This window comes from Limanda limanda, chromosome 9 (genome assembly GCF_963576545.1).
Source record: "Limanda limanda chromosome 9, fLimLim1.1, whole genome shotgun sequence".
NCBI lineage: Eukaryota > Metazoa > Chordata > Actinopteri > Pleuronectiformes > Pleuronectidae > Limanda > Limanda limanda.
The window spans coordinates 6303752-6329852 of NC_083644.1; the positions used below are offsets into that span (position 1 = coordinate 6303752).

At 43.1% G+C, this 26101-nt stretch overlaps 1 protein-coding gene across 1 annotated transcript in view; it reads left to right on the forward strand.

The window, feature by feature from the left end:
- The window catches only part of ccdc17 (coiled-coil domain containing 17), a 44403-nt gene extending 19005 nt beyond the window's left edge, over positions 1 to 25398 (forward strand). The window contains exons 3-17 of the mRNA XM_061078165.1: positions 18148 to 18364; positions 19368 to 19493; positions 19869 to 19928; positions 20286 to 20409; positions 21087 to 21225; positions 22142 to 22246; positions 22450 to 22574; positions 22694 to 22816; positions 23155 to 23315; positions 23400 to 23485; positions 23580 to 23795; positions 24048 to 24183; positions 24827 to 24913; positions 25025 to 25135; positions 25258 to 25398. Coding sequence (XP_060934148.1) covers positions 18148 to 18364; positions 19368 to 19493; positions 19869 to 19928; positions 20286 to 20409; positions 21087 to 21225; positions 22142 to 22246; positions 22450 to 22574; positions 22694 to 22816; positions 23155 to 23315; positions 23400 to 23485; positions 23580 to 23795; positions 24048 to 24183; positions 24827 to 24913; positions 25025 to 25135; positions 25258 to 25398 — 1957 coding nt within the window. The remainder of the gene's footprint in view (positions 1 to 18147; positions 18365 to 19367; positions 19494 to 19868; positions 19929 to 20285; positions 20410 to 21086; positions 21226 to 22141; positions 22247 to 22449; positions 22575 to 22693; positions 22817 to 23154; positions 23316 to 23399; positions 23486 to 23579; positions 23796 to 24047; positions 24184 to 24826; positions 24914 to 25024; positions 25136 to 25257) is intronic.
- Positions 25399 to 26101: the final 703 nt, after the last annotated feature.

Genomic DNA, 26101 nt, shown 5'->3' on the forward strand with positions numbered 1-26101 from the left:
CTCTCCTCCTCATCTCTCCTTCTCATCTCTCCTCCTCGATCCTCCCTCTCCTCCTCCCCTCTCCTCCTCCATCCTCCCTCTCCTCCTCATCTCTCCTCCTCCATCCTGCATCTCCACCTCCATCCTGCCTCTCCTCCTCCATCCTCCCTCTCCTCCTCCATCCTCCCTCTCCTCCTCCCCTCTCCTCTCCTCCTCACTGATGGCGACTAACCACGCCTCCTCGTTTCCTACCTGTGCTGTGGGCCAATGAGGATTCGGATGCCGGTGTAGGAGGCGGTGGTCCTGCGGTCAGTCGCCCTGGAGATCAGTGATGGGTGGAGCTTATATCCCCGGGGCACGGCCTGTGGTTAGTCAGGTTCATCTCTCCTTGGAACCCCCCCGCCCACTGGGCCCTTTGCAAGGCCTTATGGGTAACACCACGCTCTGCTGAACATGTTCCTGCCCGGTGAGTTGATCGTCAAGCCGTCAGCAGCAGTCGTCTTGATGGAACCGTTTTATTTCGTGGTCATATAGAGTTCCTGTGTGAGCAGACAGAAGAACAGGTTTCTTAGTGGATGGACGGTTTAGGAGCTGTTTTCTGACATGAACTTTGAAAAATGTCCAGAAAACTTGAGACATTTTCCAGAGGTGAGGGGTGCTGTACAATAGGCAGAACGCTGCGCCGGCCCTTTTCACCATAAGCTCTTGAGTGTTTGTGTCATTCCGAGTTGAAAGACACACTCAAAGATTCGTCAGCCTCTTGGCACAACTTCTTCATTTTGTGTATTTCTTTTGGTGTTTTTCCAGTTTTGTGTTTTACTCAGTGACCGGCAGCAAAAGTTCAAGAAAACCTTAAATCTAATATTTCTGTAATATCAGTGGATGGCAAAGTGGAATTTACAACATTTTGCAGCCACGGCAATTCTCTTTAATGACAACAACACAACTACAGTAATTATACATAATAATATTAATTCTATAATATAATATTTTTTTAATTTGAATACAGGTAGATCTCACTTTTGTTATCATGGTATAAATGCATAAATTTTCATTATTTATATTCACTCTTTTCCCCAGCGTTCTCTTCATGCTGATAACTACAATAAGTTACTTATCTACAAACATAAAGAAAACCTTTGTGCTGATACCAAACCCTTTTCCCTTGTCACCTACAATAAAATCCACTTGTCTCAGTTTTCTTTTAACAGAATTGAGTTAAAACGTGCATAAAACAGTGTAACGATGCCTTGTTGATGCTTTGTCACATCAGTGTGACAACAAAGTGACTGTTATGTCTCGACGACAGCAGTTTTCAGTAAAGAGTGAATCAACGTGTTATAAATACTGACGACTTCCTGCTCCTGCATCATGTGACTCCTTTCATCAGTGCTCAGCCTGGTGCACAGAGGTGTATCTCTGACAGTGATCCCTGCAAATCAGAGGCTTTCTGCATTTGAAATCCATCTGAACAAACTATAATAAATACAGTTGATGTAAACTCCACCCATTTATGGACGAGCACTTCCACTTTGAATAACTGAATAATCACAACAGTGTTTTCTGCTATTTGTTGCCATATATATTTTTACAATATCAAAACTTCAGGGTTGGGATATTGGTGGACTGGGATCAAACCGCCGACCTTCCTGTTAGCGGACGACCCGCTCGCTAAGCAAGAACCAACAATGGGACAAACAGCGGCAGCCACATGCATGTGTTTGTTTGTCCAACTCATCTAAATGACATCCAATAATATGCTGGGGATGCTCGTCACCATGGCAACGCTTGGTGAGTCATTGTGAGGTTCGTTACGGAGACAAAGGCCTGTGTCGAATTTCTGATTATGATTAGAGACAGTGTTAGCCTAGATACCAGCTCGTACACAGACGTAATAGTGTATATAAATATACACTATTATATAGAGGCAGCATATTCTCTGCTTAATCTGAAGGGAACCGTATAGCCGCTCCTCTCTGCTGTGTAATTCCATGCTTGTCAGTCATTCTTAGCATTTCGACATAAAGCAGCTCGCCGGTATAGGATTGCATCGTGTATAATCTCTCCCTTTCGTGGTTTCTCCGGGGGGTTTTGTCATTATTTGTCATTGCATTGTGTTGTTGCTTTAGAAGGTTGTGGTCCGTGAGCTTTAAACTTCCAACTAAAACTTTTAAACTCATGCTGGAGACACTTGGGATAAAAAAGCATTAAATCCTAATCCCTGGAAATCTCTCACACGTGACTGCCGGCACCGTATAGGAAAACTTAAACGCCTTATTGATGACGTGAACTACAGGAGCATGGGTCTGTTAAAAACAGAGACACATGACGTGCAAATAACACGTTTTTCTAATTTATTTATACATTAATTCTTGAACATTTTAGGAATTTTTTCTCCACATGGGGGCAGTGGAAACTATTTGTGATTACAATGATATGTCATGAAAAAGGAGAAAGATGCTGGCAAACAGTTACTTGTCCACAGAATTACATGTAAATCTATTCTCTTTTAGCTCTGATTTGGATCTCCACCACCTCGTTTGTGGCAGATCTGGCTCTTTAGGAGATAAATGCTTCTCTGTGTTTGCTATTGAGTCGCTAACTGTGTCTGTCTTCCATTTAGTGCTGAACAGTTTGTATAGAGGCGAGTTTTACCTCCTTCATCTGCCTTTGATTGTTAGTTAGCAAGATTACGGCAAAAAACGGATTACAACGAAATGGAAAGAACCCCAAATATTTTCGGTTCTGGGATATTTTTTTAAAGGTTTGAATCCTCTGTGAATTTTGTGTGAATCTTGATGGAAAAAAAGTGCATTTAAATGTGGTTTCATAGGGATATACTTTTTGGGCCACTGTATGTTATTGAACTATAGGACCTGTAAGTGGCACCGATGTGCAGCTGAGAAACGTAACATAAAGCTCTGCAATTCTAGTTAAAGCTTGGGAAAGGAACGGTGACTACAATGAAACGGGATGTACAGCATCCCACACAATGAGAAGAAACTATCTCATGAAACTGTGATCCCCAGAGACAGCGGACGGGCTAGAAGCCTTTAAACCTGAATGTTTCACCCGTTCACGAGGTTAAATCAAAGATGGCATCTTGAACAATCTCTGCGGTTTCCCTCACGATCAATAAATAATTATTCGCGTATCTCTCCTCATGGACCGAAGAGTGAAGCAGAGAGTGAACAGAAGGAAATGCTCCTCGCCTCAGTTCCTCTCTCCATCCCTTCTGAACACTGTCTCCCCCCCGCCCGCCCACAGGCTGCTTCACCCTGTTCTTATCTGTCACGAAAAAACCAACCAGTGCCTCCTGTTGGAGGAACAGCCGCAACTTCTCGAGGATTCGAAGGGCGATGAAAGTGGATTTCTTATGAGATAACCAAAAAAGTTCATTGGGCAGATAAAGATTTCTGCGAAAGAGAAATTGCGGAGCTGAGTGTTTACTGTCTGTCTCGACTCTCCCTTGAACTCCTTCACTTCCATCTGTTTGTCCTCGCTCTCCAGCCCGTCCATCCTGGCACACGGAGCCGGAGCGAAGGGTGAATTAATAAAGGAGTGAAACTGGAGCACAACTCCCCGAGGTCCGACTTTTCTGGGACGCTCACACAGAGGAAGACGCACACACACACACACACACACACACAGACACACACACACTTGTTAGGCCTACATGTGCAAAAAGCCACATGCATTGTGCTCGTGCATTACTGGGGTGACGAGATGGTGAAGGTGGGAGACACCGAGAGGAGAACAATCCAAACGTCCTTTTATCTGCATGCTTCTGTCTTAGGGTGGGAGGGAGGAGAGGGGGGGAGTGACAAAGAAGAAAGGGAGGAAGAGGAGGAGGGAGGGCAGAAGCCACGTGAGGAAGGATGCACAGAGAGTGTCGCCCAAGGCGGTGAAACGCACATTGGTTCCATACATCCTTTGATTCCGTCTCTCTTTGTCTCTATCATTCCCTTCATCTCCTCTTTACATCTTCTTTCTCTTATATCTTTACACTCCTCTCCTCATCTCTCTCTTCTTCTTGCCTTTCTAAGAAACACTAGTGGGTGTATATTAATTTATTAACATAATGGCTGCTCAAAAGCATAGTCCAAGTGTCTTTATTGCCCTCTGGTGGCTGGCTGCAATATAGGTCATAAATCCCATCTCCTCCATGTTAATATATGGACCAAACGATGTCGAATACATTTTTCTCAAAGATTTTTACTGTCATTTTATGTTGTTCTTATCCTTCTGATATTTGTTCACATGCTCATTTTTACGATGCCATCAAAAATGGTGAGAAACATCATGATTGACAGCTGAGGCTGACTCGTGATTGGTCGACGTTCGTAACTTGGCTATTTTGGCTTCTTTTTTAGATACTAGGAAAACTTTATCGTCGGGCATGTGAGGTTTTAAAGTAAGAACAACATTAAAAACAAAACTTCCCCAAGAAACATCATCAAAAATCCAACTGGACAAGGTTTTACACTGCAAAAAAGTCTGAGCCATTAGATATTTGTTTCTTTACATTCAGTAAGAAAAGTATTGTTTATTAATGGGTTTTTTAATAATCAAGCCTCCTTCAGCGAGGGGGAAAGGAAAAGTCCCTCAGGAGTTTGATTGTGATTCAGAGCGTTGTAGTGGGCACAGCGAGCCGGGCACTGGGGATCGAGCCAGCGACTCTCCATCTACACACTCGATTTTCTGAGAGAGCTGCCAGCCAGCGAGCTTTTCCTCCCCCTGCTCCATCCATCTCTCCTTCCTCTGTCTGTCACTCTGTTTTCATCTCCTTCATCTTCCTCCCCACAATATGCTGAGTGAAACAAGGACGGAAGGAGAAGCAGAAAGGAGCGGATGAATGGAATTAACCGAGCGAATCAGAACTGAATGAATGCACGAATCAGTGGATGATTACGAGAGAGAAACAAAAGTTACAATTCGTCTTTATTCCTGAGATTGTGCGTCAGCGGGAAATGACAGGTTCATACAACCCGTATTCAAAAAGCATCTTTTGTGACGTACAAATGTTTAAAAATAAAACAAATCAACAAACCTGAGTGACTCTGGGAATATGTAGATTAAAAATAGATTAAGGTCACAGGAGGAAGAGCATGACAGAGAGGGGTTTCCAGATATTGCTCACCTAATGACGCATGGCAAAAATACTCAATGCTCACATGCATGAGTGAAAAGAGAAATCTGATACAAACACAGATGAGGTCTGCGTTTCCAAAGTCACGGTTTCCTCGTGAAACGCTCAAATGTGCAAAACATGATTGGTGTTTATGTTTTAGATATGTTTTCTGATGAATATGATGCAGAAATGAAGGGGTGGGATATGAGGGGGGGGTGGGATATGAAGGAGGGTGGGAGGGAGGGTGGGAGGGAGGGTGGGAGGGAGTCGGTGAGTGGGCAGACGAGTGGAAAGGACTGAGTGAACTCGAAGAGGAGATGGCAAATGAAAGAATAAAGTAGATGTTAAAATAAAGGTTACAAAATTGGGTTATTTCATACCTCACTTGTATTAATATAAAGATTGAAATGTATGTTTTAAACTATTTTACCCAATAAACAGTACATTACAAAGAGTAAAGCTGCTTCTGAGGATCCATGTGAAGACTTTAGATTGTTGAAAATTCACTAAAAAGTTAAACCAGGTTAAATTTAGAGGTATCTGAGATTAACCTGGATCTCAATGTGTAGAGTTTGCATGTTCTCCCAGCTCCTGTGTTGGTTTCCTCTGGCTATACCAGCTTCCGCCCACAGTCCGAACACATGCAGATGAGGAAATGTAAGAGTGCCTGATGGGTGTGAATGTGAGTGAGGATGGTTGCTAGTCGATGCACGTCAGTTCTGTGTGGATGTGATAGACCACTCACATTTATAAATTAACTTTCAAAGCTATTTCTTCGGTGAGGAAGAAAAACGACACTTAAAACTGGATGTGAAGCTGATAAAGGTACCCGAAACTTAAAAGTCCCCTCATGACGCAGCATTTAAATCTCAGAGATCGGAACTCAGTCCCCTAAATATACCTGATTTCTTTTCAATAAGTTACGCTCCGAGAAATCAAATACAATTTTGAAAAACACTCTGTTTCTTCCCCGACCCCAACCCATCCCTCCACTCCTGTAGCGTATGAGTCATCCTGCAAACAAACAAACAGATGAGAACATCACCTCCTTGTTGTCTCAGCGCCGTGTCGTGACGGACGGAGTAAATAAGTACGTGGGTAAAGTTTAAGAAACTCTTAAAACGCAGCCGCGTGAACGTGATCCAATCAATCTTCTGATGTTGCACCGATTAAAGTGTAACACCGATTTTAACTCTTCATCTATGTGAGAAGGATTAACTCCTTTTTCTCACTTTGTCTCTCTCTTACTCACACATAGGAAATCAAGCATTATTTAAATAGATAAAGAGGAAAAACAGGCCAGGAGAGAGAGAGAGAGAGAGAGAGAGAGAGAGAGAGAGAGAGAGAGAGAGAGAGAGAGAGAGAGAGAGAGAGAGAGAGAGAGAGAGAGAGAGAGAGAGAGAGAGAGAGAGAGATGGAATCAGTGAAGAGAATGAGGGAAATAGAGCAGGAAGAGAAACACGCCGGGAAAAAAGTGAAAAGAAAGAAAAGAGTCGGAGCTGGAAGCTGCGAGAGGGAGAAAGAGAGAGAGCCTCTTGCGGAAGCCCAGGGGGTATCCTGCCATCCCAGAATGCTCTGCTCTAACCTACTTTGGTATTTCTGTTTCTGTCTTTGTCTCCGCAGCGCTCTGAGTGGGCTCTCGCCTTTACACACCACAGCAGCGAGTTGTGTGTGTGAGTGTGTTTCTCTTCCTCCACCCTTGTGAGAATCAAACACACACTGGTGTGCATGTGTTGGCGCCCGGTCGTGTCTGTGTCGGGGACATCGCGTCCGCAAGCATCTGATCAGTGACTCGTCCTAGAGATGCAAGATGAGGCCTGTTGTCGGACGACACACAAACACACACAAACACACGAACACACACCAAGAGCTCAGAAAGGGAACAGAAGATGGGAGTTACAATGAGGATGACATCGAAGCATCCGAACACTTGTAGGAGTGTTGCTCTGTGTGCGTTTCCTGTGTGTATCTATATGTAACATGTCATTAATGTTGTGTGTTAGTGCAACTGTACTGCATATGTGTCGGTGTATGAGTCAATCTGTGAGTGAATGAGTGTGAGTTTGTGTGTGTGTGTGTGTGTGTGTGTGTGTGTGTGCAGGTTGAGTGGGCAGCCTGACGACCAGCTCAGCAACACGCTGCTGCCATGGAAACTAATGAGCCGAGCAGGGAACAGAGGAGATGTATCTGTGTATTAAATCCATATCCATCTGTCATACAACAGCGTTCAATCCACTGTCACCGTCTCATTCTATTATCAATGCTTTCAATTCTGGAATAATTATTATTTTGTTGGTTAATTAGGAAAATTCACTACATTTTTTCTCGTAATAATGAAAAGTTGTCTTGTAATCAATGAAAGTGACTTCAACGGTGTAACTGTCGAAGTCACTTTCATTGATATAATGTTGTCACTTCTACAGAGAGGATTGTGTTGTGGGTCTATTTTCAGATTGGAATCATTTGAAGGATTGACGGTAACACAACAACACTACAGATGCATCTATACATTTAACATCCAACACTGGAACCAGGGCTCCACCTGCTGCATGTACAGGAACACACACACACACACACACACACACACACACACACACACACACACACACACACACACACACACACACACACACACACACACACACACACACACACACACACACACTGTTACCAACTCTTTGACCCTTGAAGGAAACTTTAGATTCAGGTGAAAACTCAACTACAATCATCCTGTTGTTGGTTGTGTCCTTTAAAACCGTGTTATGTTGAAATACTACTTATGTAATCGGTGTTTTAGACGATGACTAGTTTCGGGGGAGGAGGGGAGGTTGGGGGGGTTTCCCAGGACTGACCGAGTTTGGCTAATTCCGAGCAGCATGGTGAAGCATCCTGCTGATCATCAGACCACATTGATTATTTAGACAGTAAACAGTGAATGGAGCAGACAGCAGATGGTCCTGTGAAGGATCACTGGGAACTACAAGTGGCTGCGGTGCCAGAGCAGACGGCTCTCCTCCCATTTTACCTTGTGTCCCCCCCCCCCCGAAGAGCATGTGTGGTCAAAGTGATGAAGTGGTTTTCTCAGTTTGCAATGCTTGCAACTCTCTCAGCCACTGTAAGAAACAAAGATTCCCACAAACCCAAAATAAACTTGTGTCGTGGAATAAAGTCCTAAAAATGTAACATTCACAGAACTACTTAATGACAAGTTTCTGAGGAAAATAAAACGCCATCTTTGCACCCCTGTCCATGGTTTGGTCTGAATTTCTTCTTCAAGATTTGCAATTGCACTGTCATCGCCATGTGTCCTAGAGCGAAGCATAGTGGGTAAATGTGTAGAGTTGCAGGAACACTTGAGAAGGCAGCCAACAAAACCCATTGCTATTTTTCTCATGGAGTAGGAAGGAGGTGAGGAAGGGAAGTGTTTCTCAAAGACAAATTCATTGTTTGAATAAACCATTTGTTGTCCATGTAAATCGTCGTTTCCTCATTATTATAACCACAGACTGTCGATCGCCGGCAAACCCAAAACACTCCGTCTCATTGGCTAATAGTTGGGATAAGGCTCCTCTGGTGACTCACTCGTCCTCTCTCTCTCTCTAAATAAGGCACACGAGCACAAACTCACCAACAATGACACACTTCAAACGAGCGTTGTGTTCGCATTCAAACACAAGTAATTACCGACACTTTGGTTCAAAGAGAAAAACAAACAAACACAGAAGAGAGAAGACGCCGCACACATCGGTGGTAACAGGAGTTTGAGGGGCCTCAACCGGAGCCCACTCCCCCCTGTGGATCTGTGTGTGTGTGTGTGTGTGTGTGTGTGTGTGTGTGTGTGTGTGTGTGTGTGTGTGTGTGTGTGTGTGTGTGTTAGTGTGCGTGTGTCCATGGGCATTCTGTGCATGTGGGCGGACAGTGAAGCTGAGTTGTCATGTTGGGCAGATATATCATCTCTGAATATTCATAACGGTGCATCTATGTGCACAACCCTGCAAACACACACACACACACACACACAAACACACACACGTACACACATAGAGAGATCCACACAAACACACAAACACACACATGCAGGTGAACAGAGATGTACAACCATGAGAGGTAAATCATATTAAAAAAAAGCAACTGATAATGGCGTCGGGCTGTCATCAACCGGAGGGACGGAGAGAGAGATGAGGTAGATAGAGAGAGAGAGAGTAGAAAGACACAATGGCAGATGAGAACGAGAGAGTGAGATAGAGAGAGAGATAGAGAGACAGAGGAAGAGAATGAGTGGTAGGCATGCAGGAGACTCTGTGTGGGTTGACTTTTCTCTCCCGGGTGCTATGGTAACCTACAGCGCTGCAGCTAATCATAGGAAGAGAGAGAAGAGGATGAGGTGAGGAGGAGAGAGGAGAGGAGAAGAGAGGATCAGGAGAGGAAAAGAGAGGATGAGGACAGGAGAGGAGAGAGGAGAAAGGAGAGAGGAGAGAGGAGAGAGGAGAGAGAAGAGAGGAAAGAGGAAAGAGGAGAGAGAGAGAGAGAGAGAGAGAGAGAGAGAGGAGAGAGGAGAGAGGAGAGAGGAGAGAGGAGAGAGGAGAGAGGAGAGAGGAGAGGAGAGATGAGAGAGGAGAGAGGAGAGAGGAGAGAGGAGAGATAGAGAGAGAGAGAGAGGAGAGAGGAAGAGGTAAAGAGAGGATGAGGACAGGAGAGGGGAGAGAGGAGAGAGAGAGAGGAGAGAGGAGAGGAGAGAGGAGAGAGGGAGAGAGGAGAGAGGAGAGAGGAGAGAGGAGAAACGAGAGAGGAGAGAGGAGAGAGGAGAGAGGAGGAGAGGAGAGAGGAGAGAGGAGAGAGGAGAGGAGAGAGGAAAGAGGAAAGAGGAGAGAGGATAGAGGAGAGAGGAGAGAGGATAGAGGAGAGAGGAGAGAGGGAGAGAGGAGAGGAGGAGAGAAGGAGGAAAAAATTACTTTTTTCTTTTCTTCCACCAATAGACTAGAATATAGCTTTTTTTATTATTACTTAACTCTTGCTCATAAGTATGACATCACTCGTCTAAATGCGATTATTTCTTTTCATTATGACTTTTTTATTGTTTTATCTATTTTGATCATATGTTCCTTCTATCTTAAAATATGATTATTTTATTGTATTTAATACCAAGGAAATTGTGTTTCAAACGCGTCTGTTTGTTTAGATGTTGCTTTGTATGTTTGAAAGCAGGATTCCACAAAACTTGGTGGAAGTTTGTGAGATGTGTCAAGAAAGAACCCATTTAATTTTGGTTAAGATATTTCTTTCCACTTTCTATTTTTCCGAAGAATGATTAATGGCACTTGATGATAAAAAAGCATATGTAAATCTAAAAATGTGCTGCAGTTCAACAGCAACATTTCTCTTTACAGGATATTTAACATTTTCTTCTTTTATCAGATTTTGAAGTGAAGAAGTGTTTGTGGGTGGACTTGTGTTTTGTTTGTTGCGACACTTGATATTAACAAAGAAAGGCCACAAACACAACAGCCCTTTGTTCCAGGGTCTGTTTTTGTTATGTTCGCCCTGGAGCACAATTCAGTAAATTAATCACAACACGAATCAGCTGCATGAAAAACAGGCGAACGCTTCGTCAGCCGTACAACGAAGAATCAACCGGTGCTGAGAGCGAGGACAGATTTAAGAGAATTAACTGGAACCTGGAACAACATGCAAACTGCAGAAGATCAGGATATAAACTCACAACTCTACATAACAAACCATCAGCTGGTTCTAGTTAGACGAATAATCAAATTTTACTAATTGTTGTGTGTATTGTTTTATTGTTTATGTGTTTTTGCTTGATGTGTCTTTATTTAAAAAATGTCTAATCATTTGTGCTGTTGTGCATCAATCCATAAGTCATACAGTTATAGTTGATTTCTTATTCAATTTATGCAACTGGGCCCACAAATGATGGTGGTGGTGGTGAAGAATTAACATGAAATTTGCTCATACACCAACATATTTGAGGGAGCCTATAATGGATGGGAGGGAGGTTATGTTTTCACCCCTTTGTTTATCAGCGGGACTACACAAGAACTCGATGGATATACTGGAAACTTTTCGAGTGGATCTGAGCAAAAGGGCGGAGTCCAAGATTGGATTGTAAGATATGGTGTTTTTGACATTTTCACCAATTTCCCAGGAAACAATAAAATCCGGCATATTTAGGAGGATTGCTATTTACGAGTGTGTGCAATGTCAGATCCAGTGAATTTAAATGTTTTCATGAACTCTACTAAGTTATAACTGTATATAAATGTATAGTATATGTGTGGATGGATTCATATGACTTTAAGCCTCATCTTTAAAGCTTGTTTGAATTAACGTGGACGGTCGGGCCTTGGGAGAAATATTCTATTCACAATATTCTATTCAGTTCTACTCTAGTTTTACATATGTAAGTTTCATTACTATTCAATATTATAATTATATTGAAAAGCATTTGTCTCTGTAAAGCCTGAGCCAAACATGTCATAGCATTAAAAACACACTGATCCTCATGATCAGCCCTTTGTATGAATCGTTTCCTTCTCACAGACACAGTCATCGAACGCACCAGTTATCTGAAGCTGCAGGACAATCACACTCATTGATTATGGGCTGTTGTTAGCTGATCGCAGATTAACGTGCTTACACGCGGGTCAATAACGGAAACAATTCAAAGCTCATCATCGGACTGAGTCGCTCTCGACGACAGACGGAGAATTCCTTAATTGTTCTTGATTTGTGAGACGTGAATTTAACGTCTTGTATTGTGTTGCCGTTAATACGTCGCAAAATCTGTCAAAGGTTTGTGTCTCTCGTCCTTTTCTCTCTCTCTCTCTCTCTCCTTTGTCTCACGCTCTTTCCTCTAATTTCTCACTGTTTCATAATCCTACTGAGAATGATGCAACCATACAGTAACTGTACAGACACACACACACACACACAAATATACAGTGTCACACAGACACACACATACACACACACACACACACACACACACAAAGACATACAGTACACACAGTTTCAGAAACCAGAGCACTTAGGAGATATTTCATCTGTACTTAGTCTGAGTTTAGTCTGTATAAGAGGACTGTAGACTGTATAAAGACTGTGTATTCATATTGTAGACTGTATATAAAGACTGTAGACTGTATATAGGGACTGTAGACTGTATAAATACTGTGTATAAAGAGCGAGACTGTATATAAGGACTGTAGACTTTGTATAAAGACTGTAGACTGAAGACTTTGCTGGAACCTGATTGATTTCAGTCCAATCTTGACCTCTAAGGACAACCAGTGCTCAGCCTGTACTCACAGAACAGCTGATGTAACATTACACTTGTCTGGAGGAAGCTGTGAATCTGAGGTTCAGGGTGGAGGCCATGCACGTGTGATGGGGATCAGATCTGGCTCCTGGCCTTGTTTGGTCCCCCTCACCTTTCCCCCTCTCCTCCGCCCTGCCACTGCTCCGCCATCTGATGAAGCAGAAACGACTCCTGAAGCTTTGTGTCTTTGCATCTGCAACAAACGCAGCTGTGAAGATGAGATGTTCCCTCCTACGCAGGCAGGCAGCAGCCCTGGAGACCCGAACACCTCCAACTGGAGCTGCTGCTGAGAAACGTCTGATAAACTCTCTCTGCCAGCAAACAGGAAAACCTGCCCGTGGCCCCCCCGTCACAGCCTTTAGGTGACAGATTGGTGTTTTTGATTTATACCTGCAGGGAGGATCTAAATTCTCTGTGTGGATATAAGATATTACACCTGTAGTCACAAACCCTCCTGTTATAGCCTCCGATGAATTAAAAAACCTGTGCGGCTGCCATGTAAATGGGTTTTTGTTCCAATTAACAAGATGAATCTGAGCTTTTATGAGTCAGTTAATGTAAAAATGTCCCGAGGACGAGGATGTGGTAACCGGCAGAGGAAGTAAAAGATCCTTGTAAGAGTCAGCTCCAGATGTGGACGACCTCTATAAAGCATTTTTAAAACCAGAATGACACTCAGCAGAGAACCAAACATTATTTCATCAAGATCCATAAATTATTCTCTGAGAAATCAATGCAAATGTTGAAAAAGACTCTTTATCGCAATGATAGAGAAGCTGGAAAGCAAAATCCTGGATCTTCTCGCTGATCCAGATCTGCACCAAGATGTGTTGAGTTCTACATCTTTCCACCGAATTGCATGACATGGCAGAAAATAACTTTATCTTGTAAAATGTATAAACTCAAGAAAGCATGAAAAGACGCTTCCATTATAAATCTATAAGTTTGTATTTGTATCTTATATCTGACAACAAGATCTAAGGTCACGAGCCAAACTCAAATAGGACATTTTGTTCTCCTTATCTCCTTCTGATTTAAAGCTATTATTTAGAGTTTGGTAATCCTGGAAGAGCTAGCAAGAGCAGGCTAACGTTTGGATTTTCATTTGAACATTTGTTCTTTTCAGACGACTTTGTGAAGTAGATTTCAACAAACAATATAAAATGTGCTAACTTTGCTTTATCGTCCAGCCGATTCCAACAAAAACCAACAAGATTCTGCTATGGAAGGAAAAGCTGAAAGTTTCCCCACAGTTTTAAAAGTGTGTCTGTGGGTGGTGGGGCTACGAGGACCCTTGACGGGGGGGGGAGAAGCCGAGCAGAAAAAGCCTGGGAAGACCCCCCATGGTGCGGGAGCAGAGTCCTGAGGGCCCGAGGAGCCCGGCTGTCGTCTGACCTCAGGTTACTAATGGAGGTTCTGAGGGAATCCTGGGTGGCACCAAGCCCTCAGCTCTACTCGGACCTTAATGCAGGACCTGTGTCGCATCATCTCTTTTTAATGACGTTCCCAAAAAGTAACGAGACACGAGGGACCAGAAATATGTCTTGGCCACTTGTTAATTCACACGTCTGTCCACACAGGAGTGAAGTGCTCCAGAGATCTGGATCAATGCAACGGATGAGTTTCTCCCCTGTGAGTTGAGACCATCCCACTGGAAACCACACGTCTTTGTAGGTTACACTGGTTTTTCTGGACCAGTGGGACAGTGGGATGCTGCACAGCCCTGATTCAGGAGTATGGATGGAGCGTTATGTAATTAATACTCCTCCTCCTATGCAGATACAGTAGACAAGCCCAGATATCCTGGCCTCAGCTGTAACTGTAGCCCTGAGATGACTGATCCACATCTCAATCCCTCTGCCTCCTACAGACAGACAGACAGATGGATGTATGTGGATCCGGCCGCTCTTGACTCAGCTAAACCCATTTTGCATACTGTAAAACAGGCGTCCAGGGGAATGTAGGTTTCATACAGTAACAGCTCCCACAGCCACGCAGCATGCAGAGGATCCGTCTTCCTCCCCAGTCTCACCCACTCACACACAGGACACAGCCCAGAGACATGATTCCATTAACGGACAAGTGAGTGAAGCCAGGACAAACACAGAAAAGTCTCTTACCAGCAGATCCCCTCTCTTCTTCTTCAGGAATCCTTCCTTTCCTCTCTCTCTCTCTCTCTCTCTCTCTCTCTCTCTCTCTCTCTCTCTCTCTCTCTCTCTCTCTCTCTCTCTCTCTCTCTCCCGTCAGCCGGCTTCCTCCAGCGCTCCAGTTTTCATCTTCAGGAGGAGGAGGAGGATGAGGAGGAGGAGGAGGAGGAGAGCGAAGGACTTCTAAATCACCAGCATCCCTCTTCTCCTCTCGTATCCAGGTTTCTCCTCAGTCTCCTCGGGGTGAAGCTGGAGCATCAGTGACAGACCACCGCCGCCGCCGCCGAGCTCCCTCTCCGCTGCAGGAGGCTGCACGTCAATCACGCCAGGTAACCTAGGCAACCGCTGGGCCCGTCCTCCTCGCCGCCGCTGATTGGTCGGAAGCGACAGAGGAACCAGAAGTCACAAGTTCCTCTCAGATCCACAGATGGGAACAGAGAGGAGAGAGAGAGCTGTGGTGGGATGATGAACAGAACCACACACAAGGCACCGGATTGCAGCACTTGTTCTCTCTCCCTCTCTCTCTCTCTCTGTCTCTTGCTCTCTCTCTCTCTCTCTCTCTCTCTCTCTCTCTCTCTTTCCCTCTCTCTCTGTCTCTCACTGACTTCAGAGCCTGCTGCTTTATTTTACAGTTGCTAAGCAACAAACGGGCATGTGTGAGTGCGTTGCAGAGAAGGGAGGGATGTGGGGGAGAGAAAGAGAGAGTTCAAGTTCTCAACTCTCTCTCTCTTTCTCTGTCTCTCTCTCTCTCTCTCTCTCTGTCTTACCATCTTCCTCTTTCTCCTACTCCCTCCCCATCTCCCCCGTCTCTCTCTCTCTGCCCCACTCTCCCTTTCTCTCTCACTCTCTGCCTCCCTCCCTCCCTCTTTCTTTCTTTCTCTCACTCTCTCCCTCCTTCTCCCCCGTCTCCCTCCCTTTCCTCCTTCTCTCTCTCTTTCTCTCACCCTTCTCTCAGTCTCTCTCACTCCCTTCCTCCCTCCCTCTCTCACTCTCTACCTCCTTCTCTCTCTTCTCCCTCCCTTTCCTCCTTCTCTCTCTCTTCCCCCCCCTTCTCTCGGTCTCTCTCACTCCCTCCCGTCCTCCCTCCCTCCCTCTCTCTCGCTCTCCCTTGTCTTTCCCTCACTCCCTCTCTCTCTCCCTCCATCAGAGGTGTGGATGGATGTTGAATATTTCAGTCCTCAGCAGCAGCAGCGGTTCTCTGTCTCAGTGTTTTTGAGGCTGTTTCAGAGCAGACTGGATTGTTGCTGTTTGTGCAGCACACGGAGTTAAAGGACGAGTTCACACAACCAACATGTTTAACATCACCAGCCTCATCATACGGTTCTATGGTAAAAACCAACAGAGCTTAAATACCTGAAACCTCATAAATCCCAGCCTCTGCCTCCTTAGACATAAAAAAGCCACTAAATGATTTAAATTATGAAGTTAAGTGTAGATATGGTTTCAAAGATCTCTTCATATTTGTAGGGACTGTATGACACCTCACAAATTAGCGATTGAGCAGACCCACAGATTATCAGCTCCACCAGGAAGTTGATGTTGCCGCCCATGACTATTTGTTTGTTTGTAAACAGTTTTAAGCAAAAACTTCTCAACACATTACCACAAAACCTGGTGAAATGATGTTGGATGATGTTCATTCGTCTTTAAGTGAGTTTTGTTGTATTTCTCACATGAAGGTCGGATTATGTTGTGTTTGTTGTTTTGAGTTTGCAGAGTGACTTTGGTCGAGGCCCTCTCTGTTGCAGCTGCAGTCAGACTCTCAACATGTTCACTGCAGGTGAGAAAACTTCAGGCACTCTGAGCTTTAACAAAAAAAAAAGGAAACAGCCATGTTATAAATATTCAAATGAGCAGAAGAAAAAGAGTTAATCCAAATAGCTGTAAGAATTGCTTTCCTGTTATAAATAATAAAAAACAGAAGCAACGGCATCAACTGGAAACTGTACTCAGGTAAAAGCAAATGTGAAAAGTGCTAAAATGATAAACGCTGGATTCTGTCCGAGCTCTCGTTACCAAAACTAGAATTCACAGGAAAAATGGTTTTGCTCAGCTTAACATAAAAAAACTTTCGTTGTTTAGTTTGTGTGCAAGATTACGTGAAAACTACCAAATCGATTTCCCCAGAACTTGGTGGACTAATGGGGAATGAACCGGCAAAGAACTCATTACATTTTTGGATGGAATTTGTGTCACGAAATTCCCAGGAAACAATTCATGGATCTTGATAAAAACAATCAGGGATGTTGAAGAGACTGACATCTATGAGTCAGTGTAATGTGGTGCAGCTTGTTTATTTTGGGCCTTGGTGGAGGTTTGAGATCTACTGTGTCATTCTAGTTCAATACTTTGCTTTGAGAACTCACTCAGGAATCAAAAGGGCAAAGTCATTGCATTCATCTTGCACTTTTCTCTTCTTAACAACCACTCAAAGCACTTAACAAGTCGCATTCACCAGTTCACACACACACAGTCGTACAGAGCTTCTTTACGCATCACTTTTCCATCACACATTCACACACCGAGGGGAAAGTCCGGGGCCATTAACAGTTCAATGTGTTGTCCAAGGACAAAGCCGACTGGAGGACATCGAACTTCTGACCCTCTGGTTTGTGAACGGCCCGCTTCACCTCCTGAGCCACAGCCGCCGGATAAGATCAACACCCACTTAACTTAAGTCAAGTTTTCAAGTGTTTAGGTTGAGATATAACATTTACGACAAATACTGACTCTCCCTGAGATTTCTGCATTTCCTCTGGTAGAAGGTTAAGGACAGAGGAAGTTGCACTATGAGGCAAATTATGATCTCAGAATATAGGCTAAACAAATAAGATTAGATTGATTGATCGGTTGGCCAATACTGACTGGAGTCTCTCTAAACTGAAAACCAGGGACTGATGGTATCACAACCCTGGCATCACATGACTTCCTTTCCATTTTATCACTATTTTTATCATGCAAAAATTATGAATCTAATGGCACATTTTGTTCCTCTGTTTTTCTATTTCAACTCACTCAGACATGATTAAAACCTCCATTAACAAGCTTAGAAAACGAGGTGTACAACCATCTGTGTCTGGAACATTATGAGTCAATAATATTGATATAAACTTACAACAAAAAACATCACAAACAGATGAATTCAGTCTGTAAACATGACTTTTTGTTCCAAATGGATTTATACAGACTATTTAATATGACAACAACTAGATGAATAGAACAGGAAGTGTAGTAAGCAAAAACACAAATCATACAGTTCACATAATTCTACGTTGTTGTGGAGTGATTCTCTGTTTACTCTCCGTATCCAAGCTGTTTCCTAGATGCATTGGTATTGTTAATAAAGTTGTCAGGGGTGAAAGCCACACCCTGACAGTGAGGTCACTCCATGGTGACAGCGGCCAACAAACACAAAGGACAACGACTCGGTTGTCAAACCAAACCTGTTTACAGGATTTAAATGAACCGACGTCTGTGAAGTTCACGACAATGAGATTAAGAACTTAATCTTGCTTTGGTGAAACACTTTGAAGTGAGTTATTCCTACTGTATTTCAGTTTATGGGGATCAGGAGGTGATCAGTCCTACCTGGAGGTAACCAGAGGTCATCGGATGGAGAAGACGTTGATCTGCCGAGCCTGTCACATGGTGTTCCGCTCCACCAGGCTGCTGGAGAAACACACAGCGATGTTTTGCATCGGTGGGGGGGCGGAGAGAGAGAGCGGAGGTGGAGGTGTGGATGCTAAACAGACCAGAGCTCCTGATCCTGTTCAGGTAAGAAACAAACAGCTGATCTGAGGAGAAGAGATCAAATATCTGCACAGAATTAGATAGATAGATAAATAGATAGATAGATAGATTACTTTATTCATCCCTGAAGGGAAATGAAGTCGTCATAGCAGCCGGTATATTTGAATACAATAAAATTAAATACAATAGAATAAAATAAAAAATATTGAGGTAGAAAGAATAAAAACAGAAACACAAGATAAATAGGTAGATAAGGTGCAGTGGCAAGATGATGGTAATAGTACTGATGATATGATGGTAATGTTATTGTTAGACAGTATATAAAAATAGTACAGTTTATATAGTATATAATATAACATAATATATATTTATATATGATAGTAATTATACCAATATAATAGCAGTATATAGTAATAATGGCAGCAACAGTATATATAATAATAATAGTAAATATAATAATAATAATAACATGTACACATGTATACATATGTGTATATAGACTTATATATACAAAGAATATACAAAGAGTATGATATAATATGATATATAGTAGAGGTATAACTATAAGTATTTGACTATACAATAGATAATATAATATACTATGAGTGTAAGAATATGTAGACAGAGTGTGCAAAAGACAATATTATTGTATAAAATGATATATAATATCAACATGGTTTATGTTAACACATATTACATATAGAAATACAAAGGAATCGTATGAGTCTCACAATAGATGCACACAACCCTTTATTTGTGAGAGGTTTTAAAATATGAAGTTGTAAACTCACCATGAATATATGTACTGTTGTTGTGGGAGAACTTCTTACCATAGTGATAGAGAAACTGGTTCTGGTAGGAGAAAGTAAGGAGAGAATGAAATGAGTGTGAACAAGAATATGAAAATCCACTTTCTACATCTCCTCATGAAAAACTCTGCACAGGAATCTTTTAGTCCTTGAAAAAAGCTCATGTGACCATAAGCTCCAGTTACTTTTTGGTCGAAACACAACTTTTGCATCTGTAGACGAGGATTCAAAGGAGAATCCCCATCACGAGGAGCCGTGCTGAGGCCGAGCTGGAGTCAAGAGCAGAAGACAAACGGGCGAGCGCTCAGACGGACGCTGCTGCTCTGCGGAATCTAACTGACGAGGTAAAACCGACCATTTCTGCACCATGAAAAACACCGAGCATTTCCATCCATCAAACCTTTTTATTATGCAAGAGGTATTTTCAGATGCAGTCCATTTGTCTGTGCTGCGTTGCAAACATCAAGCTGATTCACGTTCCCACAGGGATCCAGGTGTCAGGGCAACATTTTGGTGTTTATGTATTTATAATAAAATCCATTTTTGACGTCATTTCTCCAAACACGGTGGGCATCTAGAGGTCTTTGATTAATAATTCATGTTTGGATATGATCGTGTCAGGGAAGACCAGGAAGAGCAGGGCACTAGTGAAAGTATTTCTATTTCTTTTAGTTTTACATTAATATCAAAATACATGATTTCTCTCTTCTATTTCTCAGTTTCACAGGCTGAGGATGTCCATCGAGGAAAATATCCCAAACTGGTCAGGAAGCTCTGAGGTGGATACTGGACTCAATGGTTTTCTCGTTCTCCCTCCACATCCTTTTTCCTCTTCCCCTTGCACTGTACTTTCCAGCTTGTGTGATGTGTGATGTGCACTTGTCAAGGTATATGTCAGGGACGGATAAGTGCCCACATGTCCTCTATAATGTAAAAGTTCTTTAATAATAGAGCCAGTCATCCGCCTGTGGTGTAAGAATGACTCACAGGTCACTCAGGTAGACGTCAAAGAAACAAGAACATTTTAACGCCGCTCAGGGTGAAAGGAGAAATCAATCTTTTCTGCCCCATCGTGTGACATCTTTAAGAAGCGATGCTGTGATATAAATCTATCCATTTTTAAACACGGCCCTCAGCCGAGCCCACGTCATCTGGGTCACACCGAGGGGCTGAAGGAGATGAGGGAGATGGCGACGCTCCACCAGCGCCAAGTGGCTCTGATCCACGCTCACAACCGGCAGCTGGAGCAGCAGAGAGACGGTGAGGGACGAGTGGTGGAGGACGTGAAGGACACACATCTGATTCTGCCTCGGTGCGAAATTTCCTGCTGAGAACTTCTGTTTAACACTTTTTATTGGTTTTCTTTGGGTAATCAATACAATTATACAGTTATAATCACAAATCTGATGGATATACCCCTACCCGCAATAAGACCCACCCACCCCAGGCCCGCCTACCCCATGCAGCAGAAGTACATACAATAGAGACACTTTAGAATGTATATATATATATATATATATATATGTATATAGGAATATTAGATTATTACAATACAATTGCATACATCAGTGCTGCAAGACAAAGCAGAGAAAAGAAAGAAAGAGGAAAATTAAAATTAAATTAAAATAAATTAATAAATTAATAAAATAAATCAGTAAATAGGTAAATAAAATTTAAAAGAAATAAAAATAAAGGAAGGGGAGGCGATGGGGGGGTGGTTGCCATCTAATCTTTCTCTTGTAGTGGGCTTCGTATGTTCTCCTGCTGAGAACTTCTCAGCGCAAAATGTCAGATGATGCAAATGTCAGGGATTGCTCTGAGATGGTATGTGTGTGTGTGTGTGTGTGTGTGTGTGTGTGTGTGTGTGTGTGTGTGTGTGTGTGTGTGTGTGGGTGTGTGTGTGTGTGTGTTTGTGTGTTCCTGGTTGTGTGTGTCAGAGCGGGCCCATCAGGTCTCTGTCCTGAGTGAGCAGAGCCGCTCGAGTCAGCTGGACAATCTGCTGATGGAGCTGAGGGAGCAGGAGGAGAGGAACCAGGAGACACTGCAAGAACTCGCTCGACATCTCCATGCACTACAGTAAGTGTGTGTGTGTGTGTGTGTGTGTGTGTGTGTGTGTGTGTGTGTGTGTGTGTGTGTGTGTGTGTGTGTGTGTGTGTGTGTTCCAGGTTTTACGTGTTGTGGAGACCTGAAATATGTTTGCACAGTCACATTATGGCGACTTATATTAATTGTTGAGAGAAAAATCAAGTCTTCATAACATAGATTTATTCATTCATTAAATGTTAAGGTGAAGACATGTTTAAAGGTTAGTTTAAAATAATGGAGGTTAAGGTTAAGGCTAGGCAAGTAGTAACTACGGTTAATATTAGAGTAAATCTATAGTAGCCCAACAATCCCTTTAATATACCCAAGCTTCACCAAATTTGAAACACTCATAGATATAACTCCCCTGAACACACCTGACTTCTCTAACCAGGATCAATAAATTATTCTCTCAGAAATCAATGACAATTCTCTCATATTTTAAATATTATAAATTCCTAGATCTGCCCCCTGAAATCTATCTGCAGCTTAAAGTAATGTCTTCTTCATAGACTCATTAAACATCCCTCTATCAATTTTAAATAAGACAAGGATTTTTTGTCTAAACTTGCCTTAAAGAAAGACAAACAGACAGGGGTGAAAACAAAACCTCTCTGGTGAAGGTAACATGTTTTGTTAATGTGTTGTTCTGGTGAGTTGTCTGCTCCTGCAGCGCTCTTCAGACCAATATTCTCTGAAATATGATTTCTTTCCTGACTGCTCTATGACTCACAGCATCAATTATGTATTTCATTATGCCCGGGTAGTTCCTCATCGCAAGGTTTGTGGGGGGAATCAAAATAATCCTCGTACTGTCGGGTGGATTCTGGCTGGGAGACTTTGCAGAGACGTCTCGATATGATTCAGTTTAGATGATCCGCTGTGTTTTCTGTTTTCTTCTTCTTCTTAGTGTGCGACCTGCTGATCAGCCAGATCCAGCCGAGAATCCAAAGATGCATCCTGACAACTACAAGCTCATTGCCTCTGCGGATGGGCCGCTCTCTGCACAGATAAAGTATTCGCCTGCATTCATCCTGAGGAATTTATTTTTAAAAAGATCACAGCTGGAAGGAAAAACATAGAAACAAAGTCGATTTTCACCCTGTTCCTTTGTTTTCTTCCTCTGGTTGTCTGTAAAAGACATAAAGCTGTTTACATGTGAATAAGTATTGGTTCAGCTGCCTGGTTACCTGAGGGTGAACCATGTCTCCACTGCAGAGCCCTGCGACAGACTTACCTGCAGTCAGGTGGGTCGGATCCAGCCGTCGTGGCGCAGATGACCGACCTGCAAGCAGAAGCCCAAAATCTGGAGGAGAATCACACAGCAGCAGCGGAGGACAGGAGCAGAAGTAAGACTGACGAGAGCGATGACTCACAACACATATGATTCTTATAAAAGCTGCAGATTTAAGACTGAGGGTAAATTACCTTTAGGCTTCATCACTGTTCTCCTTGAATCCAGAGGTGAGGCCTCGTCAGCCGGGTCCGAGCTGGGAGCTGCTGGCTCTGGATCAGGAGAACCAGAGGCTGGAGGAGGAGATCCTCAGGATGCAGCTGGACAGAGAGAGAAAACATGACCACGAAGGTTCAAGTCCTTCTGATAAACATGTTTCTAAAGAGCTTATTCGATTTTTAATTGTTGAAATATTCATGCGGTTACTTAAGCACAATATTACCATGGGAGACTTTAAAGGAAGCATGGATTTCTGCACCAAACACAAAGATAATCCATCCAGTAGTTGTTGAGGATTTTAACTCAAATCCACACATATCAAATTCAGCGTTTTCCAACATTGTCATTGATATTTCAGAGCTGGAACTTGAACTAGGTGTGATTAAGAGACTGATATTTATGATTGTGTGCCGTCTGGTTTGAGTGAAGTTAGATGTGGGAGCCTGAGGGGACTGTTGTGTGTTGTGCAGCAGCAGTGAGGACTGAGCATTGGTTGATCCAGAGGGAGAAGCTCCAGCAGAGTTTACAAGCGGAGGTGGAGAGAGGTGGAGAAGCTTCCTGGTCCTGCAGACAACCTCCTCCTCTGGTTCCACTCCAAACCAAGACCCACACCCAAGCACCTTTTCCTCTGGTACAGACTTTAGGTCAAACTTTCACAAATTATTTTCAGTGTTTGCTTGTCACAGTTAAATAAAAACCTCCATCTTTCCATCAGCTCCAGACGAGATCCTTCTCCTCTACGTCAGGCAGACACGTGATGGACCCACTGGACTCTCTGGGTCCAGCTCCCTACGACCCTGCGTCAGTTTACTTACACATACACACACTGTACATCCAACAGGCCATTTACATGTCTGAGTAAACTTTCTTTATACGACTTCCTCTGTTTATTCAGAGCTGGTTTTGTGGTTTTCTTTGACCTGGCTCTTGGAGTCGATGCCTCTCAGAAAACACTGCGCCTGGTGGCCGCTCTCTACTCTGAGGGTGTGGAGGTGGGACCCCCGACTCCACTGCCCCCTGTCCAGTGTCTGCCGGGGTTATCTTCACCGTACACCCACAGCCTCGCCCCTGGGAACTACGCTCTTCTGTCAGTGAAACAGCCCGTTCCCAGGTAGGAGCTGTGTGGATTCTCATCTGCAAAGTTCAAAGCAGAAAGGCACACAAACTCTGCTTTAATCAGAAAGAAACTCACTTTCCCTTGGGGCAACTGCTAAAACACATAAACTAACAAAGAGCTCTGTTTTCTGGTAGCAAAAACGTCATTCTCCCCCAAAAAATGATGCTGTCACAATAGAGAATAAAGACAGATCTGGTGCAGCATCCTCCTGAGTCCAGGTGACACGTATGCATTTCCCCTCTGCAGGATCCAGCCGTCAGCGTCCCTCTGCCTGGTGCTGGAGGTGCAGGCAGCCGGAGATCTGGATGTCCACAACCAGGAGGTGTTCAGACAGTCGCCCTCCGGCTGGACACGACTGGAACTCTTCGATCAACACAACCAGGTTCATGTGCTCCGTCAGTGACATGTTGATTTACCACTGAAAGGGGTTGAGAATGATATCAAATATTAAAAACCTATCTCCACCTGGGAGGTTGTTTTTTCCTTCCTGTCCGTTGATTTGTTTGAAAGCAAGATTACACAAAAACTACTGAACCAATTTCCATGAACGGGGTGTGAACCACAGGAGAAACCATTAAATGTTGGTACAGATTCTGGAACTTTTTCTTCCAACCCTCTACAACATTGAGTTTTTCAACATTTTCATTGATTTCTCAGGGAGTAGTTCATGCACTTTGATGAAACTCTGTTCAAGTTGGTGCAGATCCATATAAAAAATCAGGATTTAGTCATTTTAAATGGACTGTTGTGTCTTGTTTGATACGTATGTTATGTGTGTGTTTGTCTGTGGTTGAGTAAAAGGAGTGAGGCCCGAACTCAGATGATGGAGCTATGAACATATTAAGATGTTGATTGTATAATCATTTCATCTAAACTAAATCAAGTGGTGTGAGATGATCACCTATGATGCACCTTCATGTGCTGTTTTCACTCATGAGAACATTTTAACTACGTCTAGTTGACGTCTATAACCGAGCACATATTCAGTCTAGTCGTAATGTTGTACTGTGTTATTGTCTCTGTAGCTCTGTAGTGGCCACTGGAGGATGCCAGTGCGCTGTCTGCCTGTTAAACCTTCACTCAGCATCGCCCAGCTCAACACAATAAACCAGGTATGAAGAGTTACAAGGTTTGCAGTCTGGAGCAGCTGCAATTATCATTTAAGATGTTTATGTTTTAGAAGTTTATTAAAGCCCTGACTGTGTGTTATTTTTTTTATTAAGGTGGGGAACATGGAGCTGTGTGTACGTTTGGTAAACAGCCGAGACGAGGACATGCAGACCCTCGTGAAGCCGGACCCTGCCAGCACCAGGCACTACAGATATCAGGCTGTAGTAGGTTAACAAAGGGAATTCATTATTATTGTCTTTATGAACAGCCTTGGATTCTCTTGAATTGGAAGCATGTTTGAGAGGATGATTTTTCTCTTAATGGGCTCTTGTTCACGTCCATTCAGGTGTCCTCTCTCCACGCGACTGGACAAGCAGCTCCGTCAGTTTCAGCTCCACGGCCCACAGAGGTGAATCAGCTCTGCTCCCCGCTGACATCGACCCATCACACAAACCCTCCACCCACAGATGGAGCCAGTCAGAGTTAACAGAGACAGCATGACACTCAGGATCAAACTGATTACTGGTCCTCTCCTCCTCTGCTTCTGACAGATATTTACTTTAAATCACAGGACAGATTTACAAGAAAGGTAATCATTTAAAAGTCCAGTGAGAAAATAAACTACATTTAGAAAAAATGCCTCATTTGTGGGGGGTTTTCTGCTGCAAAAGATTATTTTCTATATGAAATAACTGCATTAGGAAGTGACCATGTCCACCACCAGCTCATCGCATCCAGTGATGACTTCCAATGTCAGGATTTATCCAACCAGTGCAAAATGCGTCGTGAAATTTACCATCATAGAAACAGAGTGCTGACGATCGAAGCAAATTGTGGATAGTCCATTTAGGCGAAGTCGTTTGATTTTCATCGATAGAAACATAATAGAAGTTAAAAATATAAAGTGAATGCTGGTTCAAGCACACCAAGGTGGTTTTGATGTTGACCTCAGATTTGTAAAATGTTTTACAGTTAAAACGACAACCTTCACTCAGGAGCAAAAAGTTGTCTTCAAAGTTAACGTTAATTATTGACTGATGAAATATTTTATCTTGATAAGATTTTGGCCTCCAGCCTCAACACCATAAACCAAAGGTTCACTTTAGTGACAAACACATTTAACTTTGCCAACAGTGATGGCACCAGACTATCAGAGCAACAGTAACAGAAAGTGAACCTCAAGTCTTTCT